A 25,976-nucleotide genomic window follows, 5' to 3' on the forward strand; every position below is an offset into this window, starting at 1 on the left:
CAATCTCCTCCACGCTCACACGCGCCGATACCTGTGCCGCCTGCAGCTCCTCCCTCCGCGTGCGTGAGGCGCCCAATGAGAGACGAGTTTCACTGTTCATCTGATTCTCCGTCTTCAGCCTCACGAGCCTCACAGGAGCACGCGCCCGGGCTCTCCGCTGCGACAGGGGCATCTTCACCGGAGCTCAGCATGGCCGAGGGCGGGGAGGCAGAGGACGAGATCCAGTTTCTCAGGACCGTAAGTCTCCCGCTAAAATGATGCGGCGCTACTGCGGCTTTCTCTGCGCGCGTGCTCAGGGCTGGGACTTTACCGCATTACAGGACGCTCCGGTAGGCTGCTGTCTGTGGTCAGAGCTCCATCCTCTGTGGTCAGTGATCCGCAGCGCGCTGATGAAGCCCTGACCGCAGATAAGTAGCTCACAGGCGGCAGACAGACGGCAGAGAGGCGGCAGGGAGGCGGGCAGTGTAGTCCCAGAGATGCTGTCATTCGGTCGCAGAGGCGTTTTGTGTGCTGTGTTGATGCTGGGTGGATGCGGGCGCAGTGCGGTTCATCCTGGCTCATGCTCCGCTGAAGCTCGGCAATTTGTCACTTTCAGAGTCAGCGGCTTGATGAACTGTTGCGTTTGTCTTTGTACAGCTCAATTACGAGCAAAACATAGGCAATCTGGCCCAAACATTTGGCACACACGCTCAGCCATTAAATTGATGACATCCCCTCTACACGCAAACATAATGCATGACAGTGTGACCAAGGATGATGTAAAAATCAAAGACATAGACCAGCAATGCGCATCCACAGCTGACCGACTCAAATTTGTGTTACTCCCAAATAGAGCAGCAGTGCATAACAAATTACAATCCTGTCATCCATTTTTCTTCAAATGGGAAATACACAAAGCACTGAAACTGTTATGTAAGTGCGTGGAGATGTGAGGAGTTCTGTGCTGAAACCGCACTGTCAGTTAAGAAGAATGTTTTAGTCATGTCGGTGTGTCTAGTGACAGGTAAGGGGAGCACAGACTGTCTCCCATCAGGCCACGAGCTTTGGGCCGGGTGGGGGCCGGAGGAGGGTGCTGCAGAGCGGTGCTGCAGAAACATGTGACCACCCGGTATCCACAGTCCAGTCCACACACAGACCTGGTTCATGATCTACTGATGTAAGCTACTGTGAGGTGTTAGGACCCAGTAGGAGTGATGCTCTGTTTTAATGAGCTCCATCTTACGCAATAATGCAAGACAAAGCAAGGAACGTCTTTAGAAAAACAAAAAACAAAAAACCGTTCATCACTGTATTCATGGTGTGAGCAGCATAGAGTTCAAGCTTGTTTTATTCCCCATGCTGGCATTAAATGTGCAGTCATTGCAATAGGTCTATAGGTCTATAATTGGTTAAAGTCTTCATGCTGCACTTAGCCATTTTGTTTTGTAATTATTTCATCATGACTAACCTTTTTATTTCTGTTAGATGGTTGACAGTTTTATTATTTTGATGTATGGAGAAAGAAGGTAGATTGTAGCAGTTCTTTGGAGTACTCTGTCTCTGTCTATATATACGAATATGAATAATGGTATAAATAAAGGATACATTTCTTTGGAGAATGTGAATATTGTTTTTTGTATGTCTGTGGATGTTCAGTCATTATCTCTTTTACCTTTTTTCCCACCGGAGAGCATCCAGAATCCAAATCTTTATTCATGGTCATACAACATATAGACATACAATGGTCCATCAAAATGGCAGTGTGCAGTCCAGAGCCTGATTAAATTCTTAAGGTAGAGGGGATGATGAGACAAGAACAAAAAACGTATGTTAAAATCTTTTTCTCGTCTTGTGCTAATTTGTCCTGTCTTCACTGGTAGAACAATTTACTCTTTACTCTTTGCAGAAGGACTGAGAACTCAAAACTCCCCTCTTCAAAATTGCTTTTAATGTTTGATTTTATGTTGTAAATTTTGTGATATTTTATTCTTCTATGTATTGTGAAGCGACTTTGAGTGTCTTGAAAAGTGCTATATAAATAAAATGTATTATTATTATTAAATGTATTATTGACTGAAAGCGCTGGGTCCACACACTGCTGTATATTGTGACTGAACTCTGTGTGAATATGTGTTTTCATGTTACACTGGCGGAAGGTGTCTGTGGGCTGGGGAGAGGGTCTAATGATTGATCTCGATCAAGTTTGTAGTTTCCTGTGTGGTCTCTGGGGTGACGAGAACCTCTGAAAGCCTTTGAGTCTGGATGTTCATTCTCAGGCTAGAGTTGTGTCTCAGAGCCTAAAAGCTGGTATACGAGATGTTAGTGAATTGGCCCTCTGGGGGGGGTCTGTGTGTCCACCCCCTCCTTCTTAACCCTGCGGCTTTCTGGGTAAGTGCACTTTAAAAATGCAGATCAATACAAGCTCAGGGTACTGTGTCTTTACTGTGCACAGAGCAGCTGCAGACCTCCAAATACCTGCCCATCATTACTAAAACTGCACCATCAGCATCATCTTGAATGTATGACTGACAGTGTGACAACGCTATCTTCTGTGTTCCCTGTATCTGGATTGGAAGCATGGTTAAAACTGTGAGTCACCAGTGTGAGGGACTACTGTCTTTTATTTGCTCTGATGTAGTCTCACAGTGGCAATGACACAGTGGTAAAGCATTCCACATTTTTTCTTTATTTGGTTCACAATATAGAATAGTACACTCAAAAATAATAAGATTGTTGCTGTGTAATGTACAGTATGAATGTGTAGACCTGTCAGAATAAGTACTATACTGGCTTAAGTTCAATATGTCAAAGATGGAACCATATATTTTGGGCCTGAATATTTATTGTGGGTACTTTTTCTTTGTGAAATTGGGGAGATTTTTGTTATTTTTGTTGTTTTTGTTATGTGGGTTGAAATATTAACTGTGGCTCATTATTGCTTTGTTTATTTATTGCAGCTCAGGCCTTTAAATGATACATTCTATTTAAAATGTTTTGCTGGGATTATCCTGCTGTATTATTATTGTATCAATGGCATAAATTTTCTTCAATATTATCATTTATTGCAGTATATCTCTATAACTGTATATCGGTCTTCAGAATTTGTTATTGTGACAGGCCTATGAATGGGAAATGCATAGACATTTTGCTTCTGGTATTGTGTAAGCACAGTGACTCAAGAGTAACATAAGAGTGACACGATGTGACTTTGAGCAGTGACAAGCTGTTTCATAACTGTTTTGAAGTGCCCAGTAGTTGTATGTATTAGTATATTTTTCCTGTAGACCCCAGCGTGGAGTTGGACTATGCAGTGCTAATTTGATTTACATGACTGTGCATTGCATAAAACAAGGGCACGTCTGATGGTCACTATATGTCCACTCTGTGGGCCCTGTAACACGTCCATACAGGCAGAGGACAGTACATCATCCTAAGACATGATTCACTGTCCACATTGAATAAATCCTCATTAGGTTAGAGAACCTGCTAACAGAAAGTCTATTTTACAGTTTCACAATGTCTTTTTCCCCCTCTTTTTGTCCCACACATTTATTAGTTAAATTCACAGTTGACCTGTCTATTTATGAGTCAAAAAGGCCTATATTATATCTTACTTTACTATTGTGATATATTATGCATAGGATTCCAGTGATTGTTAGGACTGGATATTAGGGGAAGGTGATGTGTGGGTGGTGCCTGTGCTTCTGATGCTAAAGCCTGTTTGAAGATGACCTTTTGGAAGTTCAAAGGCCCAGCGCAGGTTCACACAAAAGATGGAGACTGAACGCTGTTCTGCAGAAGATTATTTCTCTGCAGACTCCTCTATCGTAGAATCTGATCACCATGTTAGTGTTCTTGTCTATGTGTCCTTTTTGACATCATAGTCATATGCTCTGTCAAAATGTGCTTTTGAAGACAGTAGAGAGGAGGTAGGAGAGAGGAGGGGTCCATTACATCTGAGCAAAGTAGTGTGGGTCTATTCCATTTGAAGTGAAGTGCAGTTCTGAGCTGTGCTTCTTTTTGGAAGAGACTGGGACTCATAAGTTAAGTTTCTCCTTGAGTTGTGAGCTTGTGTTGTGACCTACATAAACGAGGGAGCTCTCTCATTCATCACAGTGCTGACTGAGTCACACTTTCTGGAGCATGGTTTAGCGCCACTCTCTGACAGGTTCTGCGGCGGCCTGCGTCTCTCCCAGAGGAGACCGTGGCCTCACTAACAAACTTCCTTAACTTTCTCCTGTGTCCCATATAGAAAGTGTGCTCTCCGCAGTACTGGAATGACCTGTCCTCTTTGGATTGCTGTGTAGGCTAACACCTGTTTCTGTTGCCTAGCTCAAAACAGACCGGATATGTTGGTATAAATCCACTAGCAGCACACTACAGGTCTTCAAGAGAGCACTTATACATATGACACATGCCAAACAGGACTGTAGATCCTTAATAGTTTAGTCGATTGATCGGACAATGGTGTCTTATGGTTAACCAAAATTTGTATTAGGCAACACATTTTTAAATGTGGATTATAAGAGTTTATATGCACAATAGCTGAAAGGTGTGAGTTTACTAAGCATTTTCTGTATGAATAGTTGTTCCTGGATGAGCTCCTGTGCAATTGTAATCTTGTGACTGCATTTTGGGTCAGATACATGATCATTCATGGTTTTGAAAGCTTTTGCCACGCACCCCTTTTAGTTGACTAATTGAACAGCAGAGCACGTCTTTAGTGAACCAAGAACAACTCCAGTGCTCACGTCATGTCTGAGGTGTGACTTGTACTGGTTTGGCTCTAGCTCAGTGAGTGTTGGGACACTTCTTATTATCAAACATATGTGAGTGAGCATGTGTTATGGGAGTGTAGGCATAGGACAGGATTCAAAGGATTTAGGCTGCGGCATGGCTGCACCAGAGGCTGTCCTGGATTGATCCTTATAGCAGGTCAGTGCTGGGGGCAGCTCTAAGCCCCTCTTTATGTTCAGGGAGGGGAGGGAGCATGAAACTTAGAGCTCAGAGCACTCAAAGACTCTTTAAAGGACCTGTACCAGATTTTCATGTATTCCTGTCAAGAAAAATACTCTTTACATCATGCATTGTGCTAAGAGCTGCTAAATAATAAATAGATTGAGACTGTAAAATATAATCCATTAAATTTACATAATAACTAATACAGGAGCAAGAGACAGGGGCACTTTTTTGTCCAATCATGCACATTACTGAGAATCATGGGAAACCAACGGCCTGACACTTTCCCGGAAACTTTATTGATGTCATGATGCATTTTCGACAAGAGTAACATAAAAGCAAATAGCAGACAAAGATGGGAGAACTATAAGGAAACAACTGTATGACACTATACCAGGCCAACAATTGTGTCTTGGTGAAGTTGAGCTCCATACATTTTTTCCCTTAAACTTTTTTTTTTTCTTATCCATAATGTGGTTGTTTTAAGTCTAAAATTTTCTTCCGCTTATCCGGGGCCGGGTCGTGGGGGCAGCAGTCTAAACAGGGACTCTCAGACTTCCCTCACCCCAGACACGTCCTCCAGCTCCTCCGGTGGGACCCCAAGGTGTTCCCAGGCCAGCCGAGAGACATAATCCCTCCAGCGTGTCCTGTGTCTTCCCCGGAGCCTCCTCTTGGTGGGACATGGCCGGAACACCTCCCTAGGGAGGCATCCAGGAGGCATCCTGAGCAGATGCCCGAGCCACCTCAGCTGGTTCCTCTCAATGTGTAGGAGCAGCGGCTCTACTCCAAGCTCCTCCCGTGTGACCTATCACTAAGGGTGCGCCCAGCCACCCTACGGAGGAAACCCATTCCGGCCACTTGTATCCGTGATCTTGTCCTTTTAGTCATTACCCAGAGCTCATGACCACAGGTGAGGGTAGGAACATAGATTGACCGGTAAATCGAGAGCTTTACCTTTGGGCTCAGCTCCTTCTTTACCACAACAGACCGATACAGCGACTACATCACTGCAGACACTGCACCGATCCGCCTGTCAATCTCACGCTCCATCCTTCCTTCACTCGTGAACAAGACCCCGAGATACTTGAGCTCCTCCACTTGAGGCAGAAACTCACCATCCACCCGAAGAGGGCAAACCACCTTTTTCTGGTTGAGAACCATGGCCTGGGATTTGGAGGAGAGTTTAAAATGCAAGATTTGGCAAATGTTTTAATAACTTTAATAACTCATAAAGTTTCAGAAACACATTTTAAATCCAATTATAGGTCTTGTGGTCATTAGTTAACACATACAGTGGGGCAAAAAAGTATTTAGTCAGCAACCAATTGTACAAGTTCCTCTCCTTAAAAAGATGAGAGAGGCCTGTAATTTTCATCATAGGTTCACTTCAACTATGAGAGACAAAATGGGGGAAAAAATCCAGAAAATCACATTGTCTGATTGTTTAAGAATTTATTTGCAAATTATGCTGGAAAATAAGTATTTGGTGAGTAACAAAACTTCAGCTCAATACTTTGTTATATACCCTTTGTTGGCAATGACAGAGGTCAAACATTATCTGTAAGTCTTCACAAGGTTTTCACACACTGTTGCTGGTAGTTTAGCCCATTCCTTCTGCAGATCTCCTCTAGAGCAGTGATGTTTTGGGGCTGTCACTGGGCAACATGGACTTTCAACTCCCTCCAAAGATTTTCTATGGGGTTGAGATCTGGAGACTGGCTACTGGCTACTGGCCACTCTAGGACCTTGAAATACTTCTTATGAAGACACTCATTTGTTGTCTAGGTGGTGTGTTTGGAATCATCGACATGCTGGAAGGAGGTTTTCACTCAAAATCTCACAATACATGGCCCCATTCATTCTTTCTTTTACACAGATCAGTCGTCCTGGTCCCTTTGCAGAAAAACAGCCCCAAAGCATGATGTTTCCACCCCCATGTTTCACATGCTGTAGGTGACCAAATACTTATTTTACTGAGGAATTTACCAATTCATTCATTAAAAATCCAACAATATGCCAATATTCCTGCATTCTTTCCACCCATTCTGTCTCTTATAGTTGAAGTGAACTTATGATGAAAATTACAGGCCATTCTCATCTTTTTAAGTGGGAGAACTTGCACAAATGGTGGCTGACTAAATACTTTTTTGCCAAACTATAGCTGATTATCCCCAAGCAAGCTTTCCAACTTTTATTATTATTATTAATATTATTATTTTTAGAAAGTATATGAGAAAAATAAATGGGAAATTTAGTTTTGGAACTGCGAGGTAGGCGGTCACTCGAGCCATATCACAATGGCAAAAAGGACTAATTGGGCGGAGCTAAAAGTTCAAATTAAAACATGTTCTCAACTTGTGGTTTGAAATCAGGTACGTGGTTTGAGCCCAGGAAGAAATGTAACCGAATTTACTTACACTTTATCTCACATACTTCAGAATTCAAGTGTCTGAGGTACTGTCTTGATTCACCAATAAATACTGTGCACATATTGAATAAACAGAAAACATGTCACCATGTTCCAGGAACTGTTTTGAGCACTGACAGACTGTAGCCCTGTGAGTGGGTGCAGTGAGGCAGCCTGTGGTGTGTGGATGTGCTCTGTGCTCCTGGCTCTGGATCACTCTTCCTTACAAGGCCCTTAGACTGTACACAGAGCTGTGGGTGGGCTGTTCTTTTCGGCCTGGACCCTTACATGGGTGTTTGTGGGGACATGTGTCACTATATGTGTACAAGTATATTTAATAATACTGCAAGTCATCAGCATTAATCTCGTGCTATGTCCCCAAACAGTATGACCAGGTTCATAAATCATATTATAGATCAGAGTGTGAATGTTTGTGGCCTCCTGTCCTCACAGTGGTCCTCTCTCTTTGTGTGTAGGATGATGAGGTGGTCCTGCAGTGCTCGGCCACTCTGCACAAAGAGCAGCAGAAGCTGTGCCTGGCGGCTGAGGGCTTCGGTAACAGACTGTGCTTCCTCGAGTCCATCTCCAACTCCAAGGTTCGACCAGCACTCAGAGCCCCCTCTGTATGCTAAATTAATGCTAACATGCTAATTGCTAATGCTAATTCAGAACTCACACATCAGACCTGAACAATGTTAGCAGGATGGATTTCATTCTGATAAAAAATAAATAAATTTAATCCAATTATATGCAAATATTTGTCATGAATTACACATTTGGAAAGTAACACTGCTAAGCTAACACTCTTCCAGGTAACCAATCAGGTCTTCCTTAATAAACAACTAACTCCACACAAAATTGTTGATTCATATGCAGGTATCCTCATTTGTTGTAGTGCTGGAGTGTTGAAGTGCTGTGTCCTAGTCTAATTCTGTTGTGATTTGTGCTCAGAATGTGCCTCCAGACCTGTCCATTTGCACCTTTGTGCTGGAGCAGTCTCTGTCTGTGCGAGCGCTGCAGGAGATGCTCGCCAACACAGAAGACAAGGCGGACGCGGTGAGTCCAACCTGGATCAACACTCTCTGACACCTACACACATGCTATCACATGAGTGCTTGGTGCCTTTCAGATTAGCACGATGTGAAACAAGTTAATGCCAGAATGCTAACAGTAGGGAGATAATTTTTTATTAGTTGATAAATTCGAATTTGATATAGGCCTATGTGTTGTGAAAATGGTACAACATATTTTAGGTAAGCTAGACTATATCTGGGTACTGTTTCAAAGTGCCTCTGTAGTATTGCAAAAAAGTAATGATTTTGGTACTTGAATCTGGTACCCAAATAAGAATTTTCATTTTTGTATGGGTCTGAGACATACAGAAACATACAGAGATATACAACGTTACAAGGCAATCCCAGCTCAAAGAATGCTATTGTTAGCCCCTAAACTAAACCAGGGCCTGGCCTTCTTTAAAACATTTTGGTGTTTGCTGTTAGAACTGATCAGTCAAAACCGAGTTCTAGTTTTGAAACTTTTATGTTACTGTTTGACGATGGACTCTGAAACATGCTCTGAACGTGCTGTGACCACGTTCTTACTTCCATTTCCCTCAGTTCCCCCAAAGAACATTATATGATTCCACTCTCTCTCATGTGCAGAAATGATCACCCACACCATTGTAGCTAATACAGTTGATAGTGTGAGAATACTTTTTGGACAGTGATACTCCTGATGCTATGTGTGAACACGGGGTGCTTGGTTGCTCTCTCACAACTATTTTCTCTTGTTTGCACACAGCATGTAGATGTGGAAGTGTGGGTAGGTCCCGGCCTCTCTGTGTGCCTGTGTTTGGTGTCTGTCTCCTTAGGGAGATGGTTAGGTGCAGCCCCTGGCTGTAATGTTAGATACTAACTCATAAATGTTAGCTCTTTAGTGCGTGTTGATGTGATATTTGAGCTAGTGACACTTAGAAAGCCACACTCTCCAGGCACTCAGCTCACTGTTGTCTTACTGCACGCTGTGTGTTGCTAAAGTGTGTTCAGTTACTACAACAGTTTTTATCCTGATACAAGTTCATCTTCCTTAGTTAGTCTTTCTAGATGATTTGAGGATAACTGCACTTCAACAATTATTTTGTAAGTGGGCTCATTGGTGTGTCAAAGAGGTCTGTGATATTAACTATTGTCTAACACAGTGGTTCCCAACCTTTTTTTTCTCTATAACCCCTATTATCCCAAGGGGTACTTTTGAGGAAATCTTCTCCTACCTGACAAACTACTTTCTTATTTTATAAATAGAATGGCTAGTCAACATGTTGATAACACTTATAACTAAGCTACTTACACTCTTACAATGCGTGAAGTTTATTTTCAATGGTTCAGGCTTAGTAACTACTCAGTTAGGTTAGGCGTTAAGGTATTAGTTAAGTGGTTACTAAGCCTGAATCCTTATCTTGCTCATGCTTTATTAATGCAAATTAAAGTTTAGTTATTATGAAGCGTTACCAACATGTTATGGAACCATAATTATTATAATACAATTGAGAAAAAAGCAATGTAACATGCCATCCCTTCTATAATTTAAGAAGTAGTTTGGACTTCTTTTTTACAAAATCCCAGGAACCCAATCTAAAACTGGAGGACCCTAACCTTAGTTTGGGAATCATTGGCTTAACACATTTGTTTCAGAAAACTAGCTAATGTCTGTGTGTCTGGTATTTTCTGTGTGTGCAACAATGCTTCTCTGCAAGTCTAAATGTGAAGTTTTGCTTGATAAATAACAAATAGCAACAGACACTATATTTTATTATTGTCCTCTCATCTCAAGCTGTGCTTTTGTGTTCAGTGGTATTTTTGTAGTGTTGGTTGCTTTTTGTTTGTAACTCTTCCTAAACTCATCTTTTAACAATTGTGTGGCTCCACCTGCGTCTTATTGTACTTTCAGACTGCACAGGGCGGGGGTCATCGCACTCTGCTCTATGGGCATGCTGTACTGCTGCGACACTCCTACAGCTCCATGGTCAGTGAAAGCACCATACTGCTAATTAAGATATGGCTATGTTTAGAGAAAATGGCAGTGCAGCATACTTAAGTGTAGTGTACAATATTACCTCCACTGCTGTTCTGAGTTGTGCTAAAAATGTGTGTTTGTGTAGTACCTGTGCTGTCTGTCCACATCACGCTCATCCACAGACAAGCTGGCCTTTGATGTGGGGCTGCAGGAGGACACCACAGGTAAGGATTCACCTGGAGGATCTCACACAACAATCTACTGTCTATCAGACAAGTAACTGAACCACAGGCTGTAGTATGCACTGCAAACTATGTATGTTTCACACACAGGGGAGGCCTGCTGGTGGACCATCCATCCAGCCTCAAAGCAGCGCTCTGAGGGAGAGAAGGTCAGAGTCGGGGACGACTTGATCCTGGTCAGCATCTCGTCTGAGAGATACCTGGTGAGTGGCACATGGCACTGCATATTGTACATACAATACCATTGAGTATATTTAGTACGTTCAAAAAGATATTTGTAATATTTAAGTAATATTATTATTTAAAAATCATAATTATTTAAAAATCATAATGAGCACACCATTGTCGATTTGAATATTTTTGTTTTCTAGTTAGACCCTCAGGACTGATGCATAGAAGTTATTGCGTTAACTTGTGTGAACTTACTGAATTTCAGTGTTGATGTGTCTTGTGCAGCACCTGTCCTATGGCACAGACAGTCTCCATGTGGATGCAGCCTTCCAGCAGACACTGTGGAGTGTGGCTCCCATCTGCTCCGGCAGCGAGGTGGCTCAAGGTAACTGTGTCCTTTACATGTCCACACAGTATGCACACCTGTCTTACATGCGTTGTGCTGTCTATCACAGGCTATCTGATTGGAGGAGATGTCATGCGACTCCTTCATGGCCACATGGATGAGTGTTTGACTGTCCCGTCCGGAGAACATGGAAATGAGCACAGACGGTAAAGATGACAAAAGATGGTTTTGTTGTGGCGTCTGGTGTGTCCTGGACAAATCCCTTTATGTCTCAAACATGAATGTCTGAGGCAGAGATACATTTTGTCTTGATTGATTCTGAAATAGCATGGTTGTTTATGATCTCCAGGTCTGTACATTATGAGGGAGGAGCTGTGTCCAGTCATGCCCGATCTTTGTGGAGACTGGAGACCCTCCGAGTTATGTGAGTATATGATACACAGCAGTAAGGCTTATATTCATCACTTCATTTTGTGCCTACTTACACACATTATACACATGTGCAGGGGAGATTCCATGCTTTGTGTGTACATTACATGCTTTGTGTGTACATTACATGCGTTGTGTGTACATTACATTGCTTTGTGTGTACATTACATGCTTTGTGTGTACAGTACATGCCTTGTGTGTACATTACATGGTTTGTGTGTACATTACATGCTTTGTGTGTACAGTACATGCCTTGTGTGTACATTACATGGTTTGTGTGTACATTACATTGCTTTGTGTGTACATTACATTGCTTTGTGTGTACATTACATTGCTTTGTGTGTACATTACATTGCTTTGTGTGTACATTACATTACCGGTAACTTAAATTCTTAACTGGTGACTGATTCTAAGCTTAACTATAATTATAACTTGCTTATTATTGCTTATAACTTATAACTAACCATAATCTAATTTAACCTGTATCTTTAAACCATGTTTTTGATCTAATGATCTAATATTGCAGGATCATGAGGACCTGCCTTTTGTACACACAAGGGAGTCATGTCCCCATAAAGTGACTGTGTTGGCAGATTTCAGTCCCTAGAATGTGATAAAAAATACGCCCACACAGACCATGGAAGCAAATGGGAGAACTGTCTTGCCCAATCACAGTAGGTTAGTGCTATATAGTCGGCTCAGGAGGGACGAAAGTCATGACGTAGCTCTGGTTGCCACGGTAATGGGTAAACTTCAATTATGCTACGAATGGGCTATTATATTTTTGACTGTTTTATGTTATATTTTATGATTAGTGAGTGATGTTTTTTAGTTTAGTTTTGTTTTTTTAGTTACTGCCGCTACCCTTAACTATTAAGGATAGTGCAGAGTGCATCCAGCTGGGTGAAGTGGAGCGTACATATGAGCCCTCAGGCAGCACCACTGTTATAGATATGACACATGTATTAGTGATATGAGTCAGTATGAATCAGCCCTTACTGTGCAGTGCTGTCCATCTCCAGTACATCTGTGAAAGGAAATCACACTCTTCGGTTAATTTTGTCTGTTGGGCAGTAATCCAGGCTTCTCAGGTAGTGTGCTAAGGGAGAGGTGAATGGTCAGTGTTGAACGGATCTAAAAGAGCTTCAAATATTATTTAAAGAAGACATATAATACCTTTTCTGGTACCATCTTACTTTTTGTTAACTCTAAGTAGCATCTAAAATGGCTTATTAATAGAAAATTGTACTATTGACTGCAGTGGCATTTCATGTGTTTTTATTTTTGAAGAATGGCTACTGAATATTTTAACACTATGTGTAACTAAAAGTCTTTTATAAGTATTGGAATATGGGTGGGGATATAGGGTAGATAAAAAACAATATTTTCTCAGCATTCAAATACAGCACAATGTAGGATAACTCAAAAATACATGAATCAAAATACAACTTATTGATGTTGTATTCTATCTATTGATGAGGGAACCATTGTGTTACCATTGTGACATCAATTTTGCTTAATATGTCCCCTTTAAAGTGAAATCATTTTGAAGGAACAAATCTATGATCACACTCAAACCCTATTGTTCTCAGGTGGAGTGGGAGCCATATCCGCTGGGGCCAGCCATTCCGACTGCGTCATGTGACCACAGGGAAGTACTTGAGTCTGAGCCACGACCGTGTTCTGCTGCTCATGGACAAAGACAGGGCCGACATCAAGTCTACTGCCTTCTGCTTTAGGTCCTCCAAGGTACAACAACACTACACACTGTAAAAACACACACAAGCCTAGCACACACTCACTCCACTCTAATGTGCACATTGATGTGTAGTCTGTGTGTGTTGAAGGCCGTTCTAATGGATAGCATGCTTGTATACTTACATTGTAGTAAGTGAGCATTGTATCTTAAGTATTCTGTGCTGCTGCTCATAGGAAAAGCTTGACCCTGGAGTGAGGAAGGAGGTGGATGGGATGGGCACTCCTGACATTAAATATGGAGACTCAGTGTGTTACATTCAGCATGTTGATACCTGTCTGTGGCTCACCTACCAGACTGTGGATGCCAAGTGCGCACGCATGGGAGGAGTACAGAGAAAGGTGAGATGACAATTGTTCTCTCCACCCACTTCTCCAGATAAAATGCTTTCAAAATGTCTTTTACAAATCAGAATCACAATTATTTCAGTTGAAATTATTCAAGTCACAAGCACACAAATGACCAAACATAAATTTAAATGTTTATTAAATCTATGAAATGAAAAACAATAATACTGGTTATATTGAAAAAAAATTCCCAGTAAATAAAATGGTGTACAAAAGCAAATTAAAGATATTATAAGATAATAAATGCAATACATTACAAATACAGGCTGTTACCAATATTCTATATGACAAAATGTTGTTTAGATAATACCATACAACATATATGGCAATGTAGGTACAAATTGTCTACATTATGTTGTTGAGTCATTCCTGTGTAATCTTTTAATATATAGGCCATTATGCACCATGAGGGCCACATGGATGATGGGCTGACACTGTCTCGGTCTCAGCACGAGGAGAGCCGTGCTGCCAGGGTCATCCGCAGCTCTGCTTTCCTCTTCAATCTCTTTATCCGGTTTGTAATAACACAACTATAACACAATATCCAACTACTATCTGGCGGAACAAGTGGAATAGATTAAACAACAACGCAATGTATACAGTCTATATGTTTTTGTTAAATTTGTTTTGAGAAAACATATTTTCTGGAAATACAGATGCATGTATTTAAAGCCATCTCAGAGTACAAGGCAATATTACATTTATTGACAAGGACCTAAACCTGTATGAGCCTTAGGGCACATTCACACACAGTCTTATTGTAGATTAGGTTTGTTCCTGTTCTAGTCCTGCTTTAGTCATGGTCTTGGTTTAGTTCCATGGTTACTTTGAATTTTCAATGTGGTGATTGTGTGAACATGTCTCCTCGCTGTCTTACAGGGATCTGGACACTCTGAGGAGAAAAGGGAAGAGTTCTACCTCAGAGCTGCCGATAGACTCGGTCAGCCTCAGTCTGCAGGACCTGATTGGATACTTCCAGCCCCCCGATGAGCAGCTTGAACATGAAGTCAAGCAGAATCGTCTGAGAGCTCTCAAGAACCGACAGAACCTCTTCCAGGAGGAGGTAATGCACCTGTCTAATGGCCCATTTGTTAGGCCATGTCCCATGTTTAGGCCTATGAATATGTGTGATGCTCTCTCAGGGAATGATCAGCCTGGTGCTAGAGTGCATAGACCACCTTCATGTCTACAGCAGTGCGGCACATTTTGCTGAAGCTGTTGGGCAAGCGGCTGGAGAGGCCTGGAGCTCCATTCTCAACTCCCTCTACGAGCTGCTGGGTACATTTTGTGATCTTAAACTGTGCTTTTTATAATGTGTTTTGATGAAAAATACAGGGCATTAACTGTTTTTAAACAATGAGAATATTGCCTTGGGCGTAAAATTCAAACACCCACTCCCCCTGTGACTTTACAAAGCATAACACAAAAGCGGCATTTTACTCTGGTGTTAACATTAGTTTACAGTCTGTATTTATACAAAAGAAGGATGCCAGTCCCCCTTCCTTCCCTCCCTGTCTCTCTCTCCTTAAAATATCTCTTCTACAGCTGCTCTGATCAGGGGGAACAGAAAGAACTGTGCCCAATTCTCCAGCTCACTGGACTGGCTCATCAGCAGACTTGAGAGACTGGAGGCTTCATCTGGTAGGTCATATAGATTCTGTGAACTCATTTAAATGATCTCTTTAGTGTAAAGCTGTAATGCAACCATTTCAAATCATTTCAGGAATACTGGAAGTGCTTCACTGTGTGTTGGTGGAGAGTCCTGAGGCTCTGAATATTATCAAAGAGGGACATATCAAATCCATCATATCACTGCTGGATAAGCATGGGCGTAACCATAAGGTACTCCCATTCTCTGAACATACACCTTCACATTTGAAACTTGACCTACATTAGATCCACATCCTAACATAAAATGTCATCATTAATTAATAAAAAAAAATAAATTGTGGTATCCATTTGACTAGTGTCATAAAACCCTCTTACAGCTCCTCTCTTTGTGGTAGGTCCTGGATGTGCTGTGCTCCCTGTGTGTGTGTAATGGTGTGGCAGTGCGCTCGAACCAGCACCTCATCTGTGACAACCTGCTCCCAGGACGAGACCTCTTACTGCAAACCAGGCTCACCAATCACGTCAGCAGGTTCATATGCATCAAATATGCAATAGACATCCAATATTTAGGCAGACAGTTTTATATTGTAGGTTTTCAGCTGTGTCTAATTAATTTCCCTTTGCAGACAAATACAGTTTAAGTCTTCTGTCTCTCCCCAGCATACGTCCCAACATCTTCCTGGGGGTCAGTGAGGGTTCAGCTCAGTATAAGAAATGGTACTATGAGCTGATTGTGGACCAGGCCACAGCTTTCATCACTGCTGAGGCCACTCACCTGAGGGTGGGTTGGGCCAACACCAGTGGGTATGGCCCCTGCCCCAGTGGAGGAGAGGGCTGGGGGGCTAACGGGGTGGGAGATGACCTATACTCCTATGGATTTGATGGGCTCCACCTCTGGTCAGGTAAGCATAAATTTACACTATGAAGACATTGCATTACAACATATTAAGGATATCACAATATCAAATTTTTATTTTTATGATTGTGAGGGAAAACATAGCGGTTTTTTGATTATTCACAATTAGTGATTATCTGTGAAGTTTTCAGTTTTTGTTAATTTACATTGTGTATAAATACTATTTCTCTCTCTCTATGTGACCAACTCCATGAAATTAAACTTTAAGCTTTTTGAATGAAAAAGTCAAGTCAAGTTAAACTAAAAAGTACTTAAGGTACTTTTTGAAATATAGATAGAATGGATTTTTTTAAACTAGTTCTTTTCTTCTTACAATTGTATTGTGATATGAATAGTCACCCTAATTAATCATTACCTATAGTCATTATCGATTAACCAAATAAACTTGACAAATTAAGATCCCTCTATTCTTGTAACTGTTACCATGTAGAGATATAAAACCTTCATAAACTGTATAATATTGTAAAAATAAGACTCCAATCACTTCCACCCTGTCATGCACATTGGCAGAAACAGATGGATGATATTATATCTATCTCTTCTGCACAGGTTGTGTTGCTCGAACAGTGAGCTCCCCAAACCAGCACCTGCTAAAGGCTGAGGACGTGGTGAGCTGCTGCCTCGATCTGAGCGTGCCCAGTATCTCCTTCAGGATCAATGGGCAACCAGTCCAAGGCATGTTTGAGAACTTCAATGCGGATGGCCTTTTTTTCCCTGTGGCGAGCTTCTCTGCTGGAGTCAAGTAAGTGTTCATCTAAATATGAAAGCAAACGGTATTAACAAATATTAATGGAATGCTGGGAAGACTGCGTGATGGAGAGGGGGCTGTGGTAGAGCAGTGGAATAGATTTGGTTTGAATTTGTCTACACCAGTTTGTGTTTTTATGTATAAGTTGTTGCTTTTAATTAAATTTTGTTAGGTGATAAAAAATAATAAATGTTTAAGAAATATGGTAATATATAATGGGATGTTATCATGCAGGATTCGATTCCTCCTGGGGGGTCGTCATGGAGAGTTTAAGTTCCTTCCTCCTCCTGGATATGCTCCATGTTATGAGGCTGTTTTGCCACGAGAAAAGCTAAAGCTAGAAGCCAGTGCCGACCAAACAGCTGCACAAGACCTGGTGGGACCTACAGTTACATTAAGCCAAGCAGCCTTCACTCCCATCCCTGTAGATACCAGCCAGGTACGAACCCTCCCAGTGATGAAAAAAAAAAGAAGAATTTAAGTGTTATAACATGAGATGAATTTGTTTTCAGATAGTACTTCCACCTCATCTGGAGAGGATCCGTGAAAAACTGGCAGAAAACATCCATGAGCTGTGGGTTATGAACAAGATCGAACTAGGATGGACCTTCGGAGCAGTGAGTTAATTTTTTTTTTTTTCATGTGTCTAGTTCTCAGCAGAAATCTGAGAATATTTTTGTATGTTTAAGGTACGAGATGACAACAAGCGGCAACATCCTTGTTTGGTGGAGTTCTCCAAGCTCCCAGAGCAAGAGCGCAGCTACAACCTCCAGATGTCTCTAGAGACTCTGAAGTAAGGCTTTGTTTAAGTTGCATACTTTTTATATATGGGTGAAATGTCATTAGACTGTGTACTGTGCACAGGACTCTCCTGGCTTTGGGGTGCCATGTTGGCCTGGCTGATGAACACGCTGTGGAAAAGTTCCGGAGTATGAAACTATCTTCAACGTAAGTTTTTCCAAGCAGACAAAACTACAGACGCAATTTTAACTGCAAGATTTACATCCAAATCTTTCCAAAACCTTAGATTTTTATAAACTGTATATGTAGCAATTCATATGTACTTTGACTTAACATATGGGTGTGTGTAAAAATGTTATTATTGGGGCTGTTTGTTTGTGCAGTTATGAGCTATCCAGTGGGTACAAGCCAGCTCCTCTAGACCTCAGCCACATCAAACTGACCTCCACACAGGAAGCCATGGTAGACAAACTGGCCGAGAATGCTCACAACGTCTGGGCCAGAGACCGCATCCGCCAGGGCTGGACTTACGGCATCCAGCAGGTCACAGATCCCCAACACTCAACTATAGTAATATAATGATTGTTATTTTGATTGATTCATGAACAACAATATGATAACAACAGGCTTATGTGTTACAGTTTGATAGAAATATGCATATATGTATACAGTTGGAAATTGTATTCACTAGTCTAGTGAATTGCACCTAAATTTTGCTTCTTGGCAATAGAACATACAATATATAGATTCTGATATATAGATATAGATACATAGAACATTCTCAGTCTAGACACTCTTAGAATAGCTTAACATTGAGTACATCTAAGGATGCTCACAGTTAGAATGATATGTAGATCAATAGCTGTTTTGTCAGCCCAAATGGAAAGAACAAATAATAAATACATTATTCATAGTCATATAAAACTAAACACTCCTGGCTTATTTAGGATGTGAAGAATCGTAGAAACCCTCGCCTGGTCCCATATGTACTGCTGGATGAAAGAACCAAGAAATCAAACAAAGACAGTCTTCGAGAAGCTGTGCGCACTCTGCTGGGCTATGGCTACAACCTGGAGGCTCAGGACCAGGACCACAGTATGCTGCCTCACTCAGTCAGTTTTATATAATAATGATTGCACAATAACTCTAATAATGTGTCTATTTCACTTTCAGCCCAGTCTGACCTCAGCAGCATGTCAGCTGAGAGGTTCCGCATCTTTAGAGCAGAGAAAACCTACTGTGTGAATGCTGGGAAGTGGTACTTTGAGCTGGAGGTAATGAAATTGTAATGATATTGTCCAAAGATACTGAGGTACTTAAGACTATCTCCTGGTGCAGGTGCTCACTGCTGGACAGATGAGAGTGGGCTGGGCCAGACCAGGTTGCCTCCCAGACCAAGAACTGGGCTCTGACGACCAGGCTTTTGTCTTTGATGGGTTCAAGGTACGATTTTTTATTAATTTCTGTATAAATTGGTACACTGTATGTATGAGCATGTCTGTACACTACATAGGTATGTACTACAGTCTTTCTTGACTTCTTCATGCATTTTTTATTATCATTTTGTAGCATATGTTCCTGTCAAACTGACACAAAACTATGTAACTATTCTGGTGGCTGGTGTGCCACCTTGTTGTGACAATGGATATTTTTTTGCTTTCTCTAAAATCTTCCATATGGCATTCTATCTTCATAGTGACAAGGGTTATAGGCCAGATCTGTGGAGAGGTAACCCCCGCTCACAGCAAGATACCTATATTTTTTGAGCAATAAAAACCTGCAATAGAATAAATGCAAGATATGTTTAATACCATACTGTGGCACATTCCAAGCATAGCAACACCTCCATGATAGCAGAGCTCCCACTTACATAGTGCCCCTTTAACCTATTCATATTTCTATTGTAATATGGTAATAGAGTGACATAATGTTTGCAGGTTCAGCGCTGGCACCAGGGTAACGAGCACTTTGGGCGAGCCTGGCAGACTGGAGATGTCGTAGGCTGTATGGTAGATCTCAATGAGCACACCATGATGTTCACTCTCAATGGAGAAGTCATGCTAGACGACTCTGGCTCAGAGCTGGCCTTCAAGGACTTTGAAGTTGGAGATGGTTAGTTTTGTGTGGCATGTTATAAGTATTTGTTTTGAAACAGCTGTGCGTAACGACACTGATACTCAGTAACTTCTGTTATTTAAAAATTCAATGCTGTACATTTTTTTACTAAAATTACACTCAAACGTACAAGAACAGGTTTAAAAATGTCCTCAAAAAGTGCAATTACTCAGAAGAAACATAAGAATTTGTTACTTTCCACCGCTGTGTTTAGGTACATTCAGACATAAAGTGACGTATTTTCCCTTTGTATGCTCTTCCAGGCTTTATCCCTGTGTGTAGTCTGGGGGTCTGCCAAGTGGGCCAGATGAACTTTGGTAAAGACGTGAGCTCGCTGAAGTACTTCACCATCTGTGGGCTGCAGGAAGGTTATGAGCCCTTTGCTGTCAACATGAACCGTGACGTCACCATGTGGCTGAGCAAGAGGTTGCCCCAATTTGTCCCTGTGCCACCCCACCACCAGCACATTGAGGTATATACTACACCCTTGGCCCCCAATGCTAACAGTTTGTAAATATACGTAATACAATAATTAAAAAGTTGTGGAAGTTGATAAAAAGAAACTAGAAGAGTGTTTATGTAACATTTGAACATTTGAACAACACCTGTGTGTGAGATATAGATATATAAGTGTTTGCCACACAGTAAGAAATTAAAGACATGACTTATTTTGTTCCTGTTACGTATATTTTCAGGTGACGCGGATTAATGGCAGTGTAGAGTCTTGTCCCTGTCTGAAGGTCACCCAGAAGTCCTTTGGGTCCCAGAACAACAACCCTGACATCATGTTTTACAGGTTGAGCATGCCCGTAGAGTGTGCCGAGTCTTTCTCAAGAACCAACAGCAGCTTTTTTTCACCAAAAAGGGTACTGTGAACAGCTTTACCACTATCCCTTGCAAACTATATAACTATTTTACTAATGCTGCGTTCACACTTGCACTTATGTCAGGTTTTCATAATATTTGGGGAGATTACATTGACTAAAATTATTGAAGACTGATCCTAACCTGAACCTTTGTCACTACTTGCCTTCCTTAACCTATTTTAGCCCATATCAGAACTGTAAAAGATGTTGATATTGGTCCCCACAATGTCATAAATACCCACCGAAGACACACACAAACACAAGACATCACAATTTGAACTAAATGTGGTATTAAACCAGGACTAGAACAGGACCAAACCAAGTCTACTTAAGGACTAAACGAGGACAAGTGTGAATGCAGCCTAAACACTGATAGTTGCTGTCTCTTAGTTACATCTTTTTTGTTCACTAGGAACTAGAGGACTTTGAAACTGTGTCAGATTTTGAGGTTTTGATGAAGACATCACATAGCTACAGTGGTCCCAATGGTCCTGAGAGAGACGAGTTCAACAACCACAAAGATTACACCCAAGAGAAACCTTCCAAGCTCAAGCAGAGGTGCAGACCACCCCTCACTGCAGTGAACAGGGCCTTGTGTCTGGTAACTGATCTCTTACTCTTCCTCACAGATTCATGCTGAAGAGAAATAAACCGGACAACAGTTGTCCTGCAGTGACTCCTCTGCCTGAAGAAGAGATGGTTGATGACAGAGAAGACAAGGAAGAGTATGAGATACACGCCTCTACTGTAAGCTCCACCTAGCTAACCCACAAGACACATGTACAGTTTATTGTTGACAACTGAGCATCTACATTTGTGTCAACATTGGTAGCAAACATAGGCATGTTCTGAACTACTGGTTTTTAAAATGTGGGTTTAGAGGCACAGGCACTTGAGGGTCACAAGATGATCAAGATAATGTCAAAGTTATGACACAGGATTCCATTTTATAAATTCAACTTTTCAGTTAAATTGGGTCAAATTGTACGACACTCTATTTAAAAAAATGCAATAGGGTTGTTGCCAGATGAAAGTGTAAGTATCATTTAGAAATGGGTGTTCTGGGTGGGGTCTATGATCATTTTGGTGGTGCTGGCCTTATAATTTAAGGAACCCCTGCCTTTGTATTGCTACTCGTATTCTTAGAGTTATATATGTTTCATATTATAGTACTATTGTAATTGGTCACCTTTTATAACAAATATTTCATAACTGCTGTGGTCCTCTGTGTACAGTACTACTACTCGGTACGGATCTTTCCGGGACAAGAGCCCAGCAGTGTATGGGTGGGCTGGGTCACCTCAGACTTCCATCAGTACGATCCCGGCTTTGAGCTGCAGAAGGTGCGCACAGTGACTGTAACCCTGGGTGATGAGAAGGGCAAAGTGCACGAGAGGTGAGCCAGTGTCATTCACGTTATTGGAGGTATCCAGACTACTAGGTTTATTATGTTTTGTGTGTAGTTGTTAATGGTCACCTTCTACCCCAGTATAAAGCGCAGTAACTGCTACATGGTGTGGGCTGGAGAAAGCAGCAGTCCAGGTCAGGGCAGGAACAACAATGGATTAGAGATCGGCTGTTTGCTAGACACAGCCTCAGGCCTGTTGAGCTTCACTGCCAACGGCAAAGAGCTCGGCACTTTCTATCAGGTTAGTCTTTTAGGATATTGTTATTCTGTTTACTTGAGATGCTACATACTGAAATATATTTCCAAAAATATTTATATAACTTTTGTCATATTCCTCCAGGTTGAGCCCAGCACCAAGCTGTTCCCTGCTGTGTTTGCCAAGGCCACAAGTCCCAATGTTTTCCAGTTTGAGTTGGGTTGCATCAAGGTAAGAGCTCTTAGATGAAAAACAAGACAGACAGCACTCGTGTTGATGGTTTTCATTGACAGAATATCATGCCTCTGTCTGCGGCTCTGTTCCGAAATGAGCGGAAGAACCCCTCTCCTCAGTGCCCCCCGCGCCTCCATGTCCAATTCCTCACTCCAGTTTTATGGAGCCGAGTACCCAACCACTTTCTAAAGGTACTGCACATCGTAACTGCACATTTATGACGGGGTAATTGGTGACATTTAAGTGTTGTCTCTATACTTGCTAATCTGTCCATTTCATTTGCCCTCAAACAACATGTTATGGAATTTTGCACCCCCTGCATATTCTTAGCAAGGACATCTCCAGTTCATTGTTGACATTTCTCTGTGGTTAGCTCTGGCGTCATCCAACTGTTACAGAATTTGTCCTTCTATCCCGGTCACCTCGTCTCCAGGCTGTCCTTCTTAGCTCTTACAGTTGAAACCAGAAGTTTACATACACTTTATAAAACGATACATATGCTTTTTTCTCACTGGCTGACATGAAATCAGAGTACCTGTTTTAGGTCAATTAGAATTACCAAAATGATTTCTATTTGCTAAGTGCCACAATATTGAGAGAAGGATTTTTTAAGAGAATTTTTGTTTTTTTTCTTCAAAGTCCAAAGTTTACTTATATTTCATTAGTATTTGGTACCATTATCTTTAAACTTTATGACTTTGATCAAATGTTTTGGATTTCCTTCCACAAGCTTCTCACAATAGTTGGCAGGAATTTTGGCCCATTCCTCCTGACAGAACTGGTGTAACTGAGCCACGTTTGTAGGCCACCTTGTTCACACATGCCTTTTCAGGTCTGTCCATAAATTTTTTATAGGATTGAGATCAGGGCTTTGTGATGGCCACTCCAAAACACTGACTTTGTTATCCTTAAGCCACTTTGTAACCAGTTTGGCAGTATGCTTCAGGTCATTGTCCATTTGGAAGACCCATTTGCCCACAAACTTGAACTTCCTGGCTGATGTCTTAAGATGTTGCTTCAGTATTTCCACATAATGTCCTTTCCTCATGATGCCATCTATTTTGTGAAGTGCACCAGTCCCACCTGCAGTAAAACAACCGCACGACATGATGCTGCCACCCCCATATTTCACAGTTGGGATGGTGTTGTCAGGCTTGCAAGTTTATCCCTTTTACCTCCAAACATCATGATGCTCATTATGGCAAAACAGTTCAATTTTAGTTTCATCAGACCACAGGACATGTATCTACAAGTTAAGGTCTTTGTTCCTGTGTGCATTTGCAAACTGTAATCTGGCTTTTTTGTGTTTCTTTTGGAGCAATGACTTCATCTTAGCAGAGTGGCCTTTCAGCCCATATTTGTACAGTATTCGTTTCACTGTGGATAATGAGACACCAGGTTCAGCCAGTATCTTCACAAGGTCTTTTACTTTTTTCTTGGTTTGATATGCACATTTCAGACCAAAGCAGGTTCATCTCTGGGACACAGAACCCGTCTCATTTCTGAGCAGTATGATGGCTAGACATTCTTATGGTGTTTATACTTTTGTATAATTATTTGAACAGATAAACGTGGCACCTTCAGGCATCTGGAAATCACACCCAAGGATGAACCATACTTGTGCAAGTACACAATCCTCTTCCTGATATCTTGGCTGATTTCTTTTGACTTTCCCATATGTTACACAAAGAAGCAGTGTATTTCAGGTGTTCCTTCAAATACATCCACAGGTGTGTCTCTAATTAGCTCAAATGTTGTCACTAAACCTGTCATTAGCTTCCAAAGACATGGCATCATCATCTGAGTTTTCCCAAATAGTTTAAAGTCATAGTAATCTTACTGTATGTAAACTTCTGACTTTTGTTAGGCGTGTTCTATCAAAATGACGACTGGATTCGATCAGTTCAAATCTCAAAAGTTTATTCCCCTAACAGTTACAATCTAATACAGGACCCGGCGTCATATGATCTATCCCTCGTGTGTGCAGCAGGCGGTCTGTCTGCTTTTCCCTGGCCCCGTAACATAAAAATATAACATGAAACATGAATATGCAAATATTATGTTGAGTAGGTTGTCGCCCAGGTTCCTCCCTTCGGCCTCACTCATCTCTCCAGGCTGCACCAGTCTATTTTTCCGGCCTTGCGTCTCATCAGACCACCCTGTAAAGGAGCATCTACACACCCCAACAGCCTTCCACAATTCATATCACACAATATTGCTTTTAGCATAGTTTCAGTATTATCACAAGATGCTCCACTCTAGTATAAACATAGTGGCTGTCATGATTCACCTCCTACAATGTTGCCTTAACTCGGTTAAAGGAGTTTCTGCAAGGGACCAACTGTCTCCCATAATTCACGTTTTACCTTTAACCTAATTTCAGTGTTAATAGATGGTATTCAACTTTTAGTATGGTGCTTGTTAGACAACCTCCAAAAAGATACAACATTCAAAGAATATATAAATTCAGTATAAAAATGGTGATTACATAATAATATTCAAAACTTATATGATTTCAGTATCAAAAGATATATATGTATATGTGATGGCCCTAAGAAACTTTATTAATCAATATGCATTCCATATTTTTGATATATGTATTTGTAATGCAACTCAGAAGCTTTATTACTTGACATACCCTTCACTTTGAATAAATTGGCTAAAAAATCCTTGTCTCATTATTCTGGCATTTAGCAAACAGAAATAATTTTGGTAATCCTAATTGACCAAAAACAGGAAATTCAGTCTGATTTCATGTCAGACAGTGAGAAAAAAAGCTTATGTGTATTTTTATATAGTGTATGTAAACTTCTGGTTTCAACTGTATCTAAACTTCTTTAGTAGAAGCAAAGCCACACTTGAATGCCCGAAACTAGCGTACAGTGCTGAGAATATTCAAGTCATTGGCTTTTGGACTGATGGACAATTTCTCTGGCCCCAGACATTCAGAGGCTCCTGCCTCTCTTTACAACTCTAGGACTCATTAGGTCAACACTTATTTTCCCTAACAATTTAGAGCTGTTTTTCATGGGACCAATCTATATTCTTATTGTACCTGAGCAGCATGTGTGTGCTAATGTGTTGTGCACTCTGTTGTGTAGGTGGGTGTATCCCGGGTCAATGACAGACATGGCTGGCTGGTGCAGTGCTCCGAGGCTCTGCAGTTCATGTCTCTGCACATCCCAGAGGAAAACAGGTAGGTGTATCACTCTTTGTGCTTTGTTATCAAGGTCTTGTGCTTCCTCATTTATTCTTTTGTGCATCTCTGCTGCAGGTCGGTGGACATCCTAGAGCTGTCAGAGCGAAAGGAGCTGCTACGATTCCACTACCACACACTCAGACTCTACTCTGCCATCTGTGCCCTGGGCAACCGTCGTGTGGCCCACGCCCTGTGCTCCCACGTGGATGAGGCCCAGCTGCTGCAGGCCATTCAGGACAAGTACATGCCCGGTACACTGATTCACATCTGTCACATATTCAAGTAATCTGTTAG

General features: G+C 41.4%; 1 protein-coding gene across 1 annotated transcript in view; it reads left to right on the top strand.

Moving 5' to 3' along the window:
• The first annotated feature begins 189 nt into the window (after positions 1-189).
• The window catches only part of ryr2a (ryanodine receptor 2a (cardiac)), a 58,707-nt gene continuing 32,920 nt past the window's right edge, over positions 190-25,976 (top strand). Inside the window, exons 1-39 of the mRNA XM_055229793.1 lie at positions 190-237; positions 7,822-7,941; positions 8,297-8,401; positions 9,146-9,166; positions 10,292-10,366; positions 10,503-10,581; positions 10,690-10,802; positions 11,056-11,155; positions 11,226-11,322; positions 11,466-11,540; positions 13,138-13,294; positions 13,478-13,642; positions 14,041-14,162; positions 14,528-14,711; positions 14,791-14,926; positions 15,194-15,289; positions 15,372-15,490; positions 15,655-15,788; positions 15,920-16,161; positions 16,725-16,917; positions 17,158-17,362; positions 17,436-17,540; positions 17,613-17,716; positions 17,788-17,871; positions 18,048-18,207; positions 18,612-18,759; positions 18,838-18,938; positions 19,003-19,107; positions 19,602-19,776; positions 20,043-20,251; positions 20,475-20,645; positions 21,058-21,203; positions 21,275-21,392; positions 21,881-22,041; positions 22,135-22,294; positions 22,394-22,480; positions 22,543-22,674; positions 25,585-25,679; positions 25,758-25,933. Coding sequence (XP_055085768.1) covers positions 190-237; positions 7,822-7,941; positions 8,297-8,401; positions 9,146-9,166; positions 10,292-10,366; positions 10,503-10,581; positions 10,690-10,802; positions 11,056-11,155; positions 11,226-11,322; positions 11,466-11,540; positions 13,138-13,294; positions 13,478-13,642; positions 14,041-14,162; positions 14,528-14,711; positions 14,791-14,926; positions 15,194-15,289; positions 15,372-15,490; positions 15,655-15,788; positions 15,920-16,161; positions 16,725-16,917; positions 17,158-17,362; positions 17,436-17,540; positions 17,613-17,716; positions 17,788-17,871; positions 18,048-18,207; positions 18,612-18,759; positions 18,838-18,938; positions 19,003-19,107; positions 19,602-19,776; positions 20,043-20,251; positions 20,475-20,645; positions 21,058-21,203; positions 21,275-21,392; positions 21,881-22,041; positions 22,135-22,294; positions 22,394-22,480; positions 22,543-22,674; positions 25,585-25,679; positions 25,758-25,933 — 5,023 coding nt within the window. The remainder of the gene's footprint in view (positions 238-7,821; positions 7,942-8,296; positions 8,402-9,145; positions 9,167-10,291; positions 10,367-10,502; positions 10,582-10,689; positions 10,803-11,055; positions 11,156-11,225; positions 11,323-11,465; positions 11,541-13,137; positions 13,295-13,477; positions 13,643-14,040; positions 14,163-14,527; positions 14,712-14,790; positions 14,927-15,193; positions 15,290-15,371; positions 15,491-15,654; positions 15,789-15,919; positions 16,162-16,724; positions 16,918-17,157; positions 17,363-17,435; positions 17,541-17,612; positions 17,717-17,787; positions 17,872-18,047; positions 18,208-18,611; positions 18,760-18,837; positions 18,939-19,002; positions 19,108-19,601; positions 19,777-20,042; positions 20,252-20,474; positions 20,646-21,057; positions 21,204-21,274; positions 21,393-21,880; positions 22,042-22,134; positions 22,295-22,393; positions 22,481-22,542; positions 22,675-25,584; positions 25,680-25,757; positions 25,934-25,976) is intronic.

Source organism: Periophthalmus magnuspinnatus, chromosome 19 (genome assembly GCF_009829125.3).
Source record: "Periophthalmus magnuspinnatus isolate fPerMag1 chromosome 19, fPerMag1.2.pri, whole genome shotgun sequence".
In the NCBI taxonomy this organism is placed as follows: domain Eukaryota; kingdom Metazoa; phylum Chordata; class Actinopteri; order Gobiiformes; family Gobiidae; genus Periophthalmus; species Periophthalmus magnuspinnatus.